The sequence below is a fragment of the Eleginops maclovinus genome, chromosome 4 (genome assembly GCF_036324505.1).
Source record: "Eleginops maclovinus isolate JMC-PN-2008 ecotype Puerto Natales chromosome 4, JC_Emac_rtc_rv5, whole genome shotgun sequence".
NCBI lineage: Eukaryota > Metazoa > Chordata > Actinopteri > Perciformes > Eleginopidae > Eleginops > Eleginops maclovinus.
Window position 1 is genome coordinate 322,952 of NC_086352.1, and position 8,035 is coordinate 330,986.

The 8,035-nt window shown below is 34.5% G+C and overlaps 1 protein-coding gene across 3 annotated transcripts in view; it reads right to left on the reverse strand.

Annotated features, from left to right (window-relative positions):
• srpk3 (SRSF protein kinase 3) overlaps window positions 1-3,415 on the reverse strand; it is a 20,281-nt gene extending 16,866 nt beyond the window's left edge. For all 3 annotated transcript variants that reach the window (XM_063882550.1, XM_063882551.1, XM_063882549.1), the window contains exons 1-3: window positions 2,989-3,415; window positions 1,784-1,877; window positions 1-241 (exon numbers count right to left, since the gene is read on the reverse strand). The exon at window positions 1-241 is cut by the window's left edge and continues 367 nt beyond it. In XM_063882550.1, coding sequence (XP_063738620.1) covers window positions 1-241; window positions 1,784-1,877; window positions 2,989-2,998 — 345 coding nt within the window. In that variant the 5' untranslated portion in view covers window positions 2,999-3,415. The remainder of the gene's footprint in view (window positions 242-1,783; window positions 1,878-2,988) is intronic.
• Window positions 3,416-8,035: the final 4,620 nt, after the last annotated feature.

The window sequence follows — 8,035 nt, forward strand, 5'->3', positions numbered from 1 at the left end:
ATTCTGGTTCACAGACTCTGATTGGCTAGGACTATGGGCCGTGCTTTGAAGTGTAACCCGAGAGGATTGGCTGAGGGTCTGAGGTGTGGAGGGGTTGCTGTTCTGTAGGGGCAGCTGGGGGAGTAAGGAGGGTGACATGGAGTTGTATGGTGGGGTCAGGTGTGACTCTTCAGTGGGGGGGACGGGGATGTCCTGGGGGGCAGGAGGGGGCAGACTCTGAAAGTCACAGAGCTCATCGGGCCTGAAACACAAACACAGTTTTAACTACGAAGGCTAACAGTTAGCACCGTGCTAACACTAGTGACGGCTAACAGTTAGCACCGTGCTAACACTAGTGAAGGCTAACAGTTAGCACTGTGCTAACACTAGGGAAGGCTAACAGTTAGCACCTTGCTAACACTAGGGAAGGTTAACAGTTAGCACTGTGCTAACACTAGGGAAGGCTTAAAGTTAGTACCATGCTAACACTAGGGAAAGCTAAAAGTTAACACATTGCTAACACTAGGGAAGGCTAACAGCACTGTGCTAACACTAGGGAAGGCTTAAAGTTAGCACCTTGCTAACACTACGGAAGGCTAACAGCACCGTGCTAACACGAGGGAAGGCTTAAAGTTAGGACCATGCTAAAACTAGGGAAGGCTAACAGTAAGCACCCTGCTAACACTAGGGAAGGGTAACACCACCGTGCTAACACTAGGGAAGGCTTAAAGATGGCACCATGCTAACACTTGTGAAGGCTAACAGCACCGTGCTAACACGAGTGAAGGCTAACAGTTAGCAACTTGCTAACACTAGCGAAGGCTAACAGCATGTGCTAATATGTCCAGTGGCAGAATAAGGGAGTGGCGTCTGTATTAATTCTGATTGTTTAATCTATATCTAAGGACTTGATCGTGCTGCATTCTGAACGATGGGAATCATTTTAGGCTCAGTGTTTTAGGGAAAGTAGGAACGAATGTTTTCAGCTGAATGTACTCTTCATAATCAAACAGAGGCAGAGGAAAAAAACATGAAAATGTTCTGGATATCTGAAGAAAGTGTGTGTGGTCTATTTCTGTTTTCTGATCCTATCACAGAATTTTACCTAATGCTAAACCACTGAAAACTTTCATCTGTTTCCTGTCCCTCCATGACATCTGAGCTGCATGGAAATAGATTGATTGTGTGTGTGTGTGTGTGTGTGTGTGTGTGTGTGTGTGTGTGTGTGTGTGTGTGTGTGTGTGTGTGTGTGTGTGTGTGTGTGTGTGTGTGTGTGTGTGTGTGTGTGTGTGTGTGTGTGTGTGTGTGAGAGAAGTTGTGCATCACTCTGCTATTATTGGAACTGAGTCTCTCACGGCTGAGCACTAAACCTGTTTCTGTCACTAGGTCAGCAGCTAGCCTAGTGTTAAGGCTTAAAGAATGCAAGCAGTGAGAAACCTGATCTAAAGAAAGATTAATCCACCAGACATGATGAAATTATTTTGAAATTCGGACGTAAGATACATTTATACAAGTCTCACCAACTGCATCTGACACTCCATAATAATCTGCTAGAGATTGATATTCTCAGAGAGGACTTCATTAACCCTCTTGCAGCAGTTTTATATGGGTCATTCACTCGCTCATATTTAAATATAAAACATGATGACTGAGCGCTGTCCTCTAACAAGACTCTGAGACTAACCCTTTCTAATTGGTTACTCTATCGACTTGTTAGCTTCACACTGTGACTCATTATTATCAGGTGTGTGTCCAGGTGCTGTAAACTGAAGCGTGTGTGTGTGTGTGTGTGTGTGTTTGTTACCGGGGCTCCTCGGGCCGGACTCTCCGGTGCTTCTTTCCTCTCCTCCGGTGTTTTTTGCCGCTGGCAGTCGTGTGTCCGGATCCTGCAGAGACGGCTGAGAGACGAGCAGAGACACCGGAGTCATTAATCATGTGTTCCTGTCTTTCTGTTAACACCATATAACAAAGATCTTATCCTCATGTGTTCCTGTCTTTCTGTTAACGCCATATAACAAAGATCTTATCCTCATGTGTTCCTGTCTTTCTGTTCACACCATATAACAAAGATCTTATCCTCATGTGTTCCTGTCTTTCTGTTAACGCCATATAACAAAGATCTTATCCTCATGTGTTCCTGTCTTTCTGTTAACATCAAACTCCATTTAAAAAGCATCAAAAGACACAGTATCATCTGCTTTAGCAAACATGCTAATCTACAGCTAAATAACCCTAACACTGAACATTAGAAACCCTCCTGATCACCGAGACATTATTCCCTCAGGGACCATCAGTTATTGTACGGGTCCAGGACCTGATTAGAAGATCTTAAATCCTTTAAACCAGCTGCAAGACCAGAGGACCTTAACTCCTTTAAACGAGCTGCAGGACCAGAGGACCTTAAATCCTTTAAACCAGCTGCAGGACCAGAGGACCTTAAATCCTTTAAACCAGCTGCAAGACCAGAGGACCTCAACTCCTTTAAACGAGCTGCAAGACCAGAGGACCTTAAATCCTTTAAACCAGCTGCAGGACAAGAGGACCTTAACTCCTTTAAACCAGCTGCAGGACAAGAGGACCTTAACTCCTTTAAACCAGCTGCAGGACCAGAGGACCTTAACTCATTTAAACCAGCTGCAGGACCAGAGGACCTTAACTAATTTAAACCAGCTGCAAGACCAGAGGACCTTAACTCCTTTAAACCAGCTGCAGGACCAGGGGACCTTAAATCATTTAAACCAGCTGCAGGACCAGAGGACCTTAACTCCTTTAAACCATCTGCAAGACCAGAGGACCTTAACTCCTTTAAACCAGCTGCAGGTCAAGAGGACCTTAACTCCCTTAAACCAGCTGCAAGACCAGAGGACCTTAACTCCCTTAAACCAGCTCTGATCTCAGTCACTGCTGGGGTCCAGGACCACACTGAGAGGAGGGTGCAGACTTGTGTTGATGTTTACATATTAGAGTCTGGCTGAGGAACCCCCCCACCTGTCAGAACCAAACCGTTACCTATCAACATGCTGCTTCCGGTGCTCCGTGTCTCTGACGGCGGTTCTCTCTCCGTTACCGAGACTTTAGCAGCAATCCGAGACAACCCGGGTCCGAACGGCTCCGTCAGGGAGGACCCGGTACGGTTAGAGTTAGCCTGTTAACCTGTTAGCTCCAAACTGTCAGAGAACAGCTGACGGGATAACGTCAGTTAGCCTGTTAGCTCCGTTAGCTCCAGCTGCAGATCAGCGGATCTCCTGCAGTCAGACTGTGGTTGTACCGGGTCTGTATACCGAGTCAATGAACCGGATCAGTACCAAATCCGTATAGGCTACCGGGTCAGAAACAGGTCAGTACCGGGTCTGCATAACGGGTCAATATTCCGGATCTATAACTGTCCGGTTACTCTGTGTGTTCTCCTCGCGGCTCTCAGCAGCTGCTGTCAGTCACCGGACACCGGGTTCTGCGCATGCGCAAGGAAGGGCCATAGGGGGTGTGGGGGGCGACAAGGGCCACATTGTGATGGCTGGACACTGGGTCAGAGCATTTCCAAAACTGCAGGTCTTGTGGGGGTCCCCGGTCTTCAGCAGTCAGTACCTACCAACAGTGTTCCAAGGAAGGACCAGTGAACTGGTGACAGGGTCATGGCTCAAGGAGGCGCGTGGGGAGGGAAGGCTAGCCCGTTGGTCCAATCCAACAGAAGAGCTGCTGTTGCTCAAACTGCTGAAACACTTCTGGTTCTGTTGGAGAGGAGTCAGAACACAATATTAACCCTAACCCTGACATGGTTTGAGGAACACGTTGACTTGCCTCCAAATTCCCCAGATCCCAATCCATCAGCATCTGTGGGGTGTGCTGGATGAAGCGGTCTGATCCGTGGGGCCCCTCTACACTTACAGGTCTTCAAGGACCTGCTGACATCCTGGGCCAGACCCCACAGCACACCCTCAGTATTACGCAGTCTGTAATACTTTATATATACACTCTGTAATACTTTATATATACACTCTGTAATACTTTATATATACACTCTGTAATACTTTATATATACAGTCTGTAATACTTTATATATACAGTCTGTAATACTTTATATATACACTGTGTAATACTTTATATATACAGTCTGTAATACTTTATATATACAGTCTGTAATACTTTATATATACAGTCTGTAATACTTTATATATACACTCTGTAATACTTTATATATACACTCTGTAATACTTTATATATACACTCTGTAATACTTTATATATACACTCTGTAATACTTTATATATACAGTCTGTAATACTTTATATGTACACTCTGTAATACTTTATATGTACACTCTGTAATACTTTATATATACAGTCTGTAATACTTTATATATACACTCTGTAATACTTTATATATACAGTCTGTAATACTTTATATATACAGTCTGTAATACTTTATATATACACTCTGTAATACTTTATATATACAGTCTGTAATACTTTATATATACAATCTGTAATACTTTATATATACACTCTGTAATACTTTATATATACAGTCTGTAATACTTTATATATACAGTCTGTAATACTTTATATATACACTCTGTAATACTTTATATATACACTCTGTAATACTTTATATATACAGTCTGTAATACTTTATATATACACTCTGTAATACTTTATATATACACTCTGTAATACTTTATATGTACACTCTGTAATACTTTATATATACAGTCTGTAATACTTTATATATACACTCTGTAATACTTTATATATACAGTCTGTAATACTTTATATATACAGTCTGTAATACTTTATATATACACTCTGTAATACTTTATATATACAGTCTGTAATACTTTATATATACAATCTGTAATACTTTATATATACACTCTGTAATACTTTATATATACAGTCTGTAATACTTTATATATACAGTCTGTAATACTTTATATATACACTCTGTAATACTTTATATATACACTCTGTAATACTTTATATATACAGTCTGTAATACTTTATATATACACTCTGTAATACTTTATATATACACTCTGTAATACTTTATATATACAGTCTGTAATACTTTATATATACACTCTGTAATACTTTATATATACACTGTAATACTTTATATATACACTTGTAATACTTTATATATACACTCTGTAATACTTTATATATACACTCTGTAATACTTTATATATACATCTGTAATACTTTATATATACACTCTGTAATACTTTATATATACACTCTGTAATACTTTATATATACACTCTTTAATACTTTATATATACAGTCTGTAATACTTTATATATACACTCTGTAATACTTTATATATACACTCTGTAATACTTTATATATACACTCTGTAATACTTTATATATACACTCTGTAATACTTTATATATACACTCTGTAATACTTTATATATACACTCTGTAATACTTTATATACACTCTGTAATACTTTTATATATACAGCTGTCAGACTTATATAGCTGTAATACTTATTCTACAGTCTGTAATACTTTATATATAGCACTCTGTTAATACTTTATATTACACTCTGTTCATACTTTATATATACACTGAGTAATTACTTTTATATATACACTCTGTATACTTTATATATACACTCTGTAATACTTATATATACAGTCTGTAATACCTTTATATATACACTCTGTAATACTTTATATATACACTCTGTAATACTTTATATAGACAATCTGTAATACTTTATATAAACACTCTGGTATATACTTATAATTCACTCTGTAATACTTTATATTATACACTCTGTAATACTTTATATATACACTGCTGTAAGACTTTATATATACACTCTGTAATACTTTATATATACACTGTGTTAATACTTTATATATACACTCTGTAATACTTATATATACACATCTGTAATCTTTATATATATCACTCTGTAATACTTTATATAGTACACCTTGTAATACCTTATATATACACTCTGTAATACTTTATATATACAGTTTTGTAATACTTTATATATACAGTCAGTATACTTTTATATAGCACAGTGTAATACTTATTATATACACTCTGTAATTCTTTATATATACACTCTGTAATACTTTATATATACACCTGTAATACTTTATATATACACTTTGTAATAATTTATATATACACTTTGTAATACTTTATATATACAGTCTGTAATATCTTTTATATACACACTGTTAATACTTTATATGTACACTCTGTAATACGTTATATTACACTCTGTAATACTTGATATATACATCTATGTAATACTGTATATATACACTCTGTAATTACTTATATATCAATCTGTAATACTATACTTATATACACTCTGTTAATACTTTATATATACACTCTGTAATACTTTATATATACACTCTATACACTCTGTATACTTTATATATACACGTCTGTATACTTTATATATACAGTGTGTAATACTTTATATATACACTCTGTAATACTTTATATATACACTCTGTAATACTTTATATATACACTCTGTAATACTTTATATATACACTCTGTAATACTTTATATATACACTCTGTAATACTTTATATATACACTCTGTAATACTTTATATATACAGTCTGTAATACTTTATATATACAGTCTGTAATACTTATATATACACTCTGTAATACTTTATATATACACTCTGTAATACTTTATATATACACTCTGTAATACTTTATATATACAGTCTGTAATACTTTATATATACAGTCTGTAATACTTTATATATACACTCTGTAATACTTTATATATACACTCTGTAATACTTTATATATACAGTCTGTAATACTTTATATATACAGTCTGTAATACTTTATATATACAGTCTGTAATACTTTATATATACACTCTGTAATACTTTATATATACACTCTGTAATACTTTATATATACACTCTGTAATACTTATATATACACTTGTAATACTTTATATAGACACTCTGTAATACTTTATATATACAGTCTGTAATACTTTATATATACATCTGTATACTTTATATTATAACTCTGTAATACTTTATATATACACTCTGTAATACTTTATATATACAGTCTGTAATACTTTATATATACACTCTGTAATACTTTATATATACAGTCTGTAATACTTTATATATACACTCTGTAATACTTTATATAACACTCTGTAATACTTTATATATACTGTCTGTAATACTTTATATATACAACTCTGTATACTTTATATTTACAGTCTGTAATACTTTATAATATACACTCTGTAATACTTTATATATAACTCTGTAATACTTTATATATACAGTCTTGTAATACTTTATATATACACTCTGTAATACTTTATATATACAGCTCTGTAATACTTTATATATTACACTCTGTAATACTTTATATATACACTCTGTATACTTTATATATACACTTGTAATACTTTATATATACAGTCTGTAATACTTTATATATACAGTCTGTAATACTTTATATATACACTCTGTAATACTTTATATATACACTCTGTAATACTTTATATATACACTCTGTAATACTTTATATATACACTCTGTATACTTTATATATACAGTCTGTAATACTTTATATATACAGTCTGTAATACTTTATATATACATCTGTAATACTTTATATATACAGTCTGTAATACTTTATATATACACTCTGTAATACTTTATATATACACTCTGTAATACTTTATATATACAGTCTGTAATACTTTATATATACAGTCTGTAATACTTTATATATACAGTCTGTAATACTTTATATATACAGTCTGTAATACTTTATATGTACACTCTGTAATACTTTATATATACAGTCTGTAATACTTTATATATACACTCTGTAATACTTTATATATACACTCTGTAATACTTTATATATAATCTGTAATACTTTATATATACAGTCTGTAATACTTTATATATACACTCTGTAATACTTTATATATACAGTCTGTAATACTTTATATGTACACTCTGTAATACTTTATATATAATCTGTAATACTTTATATATACAGTTTGTAATACTTTATATATAC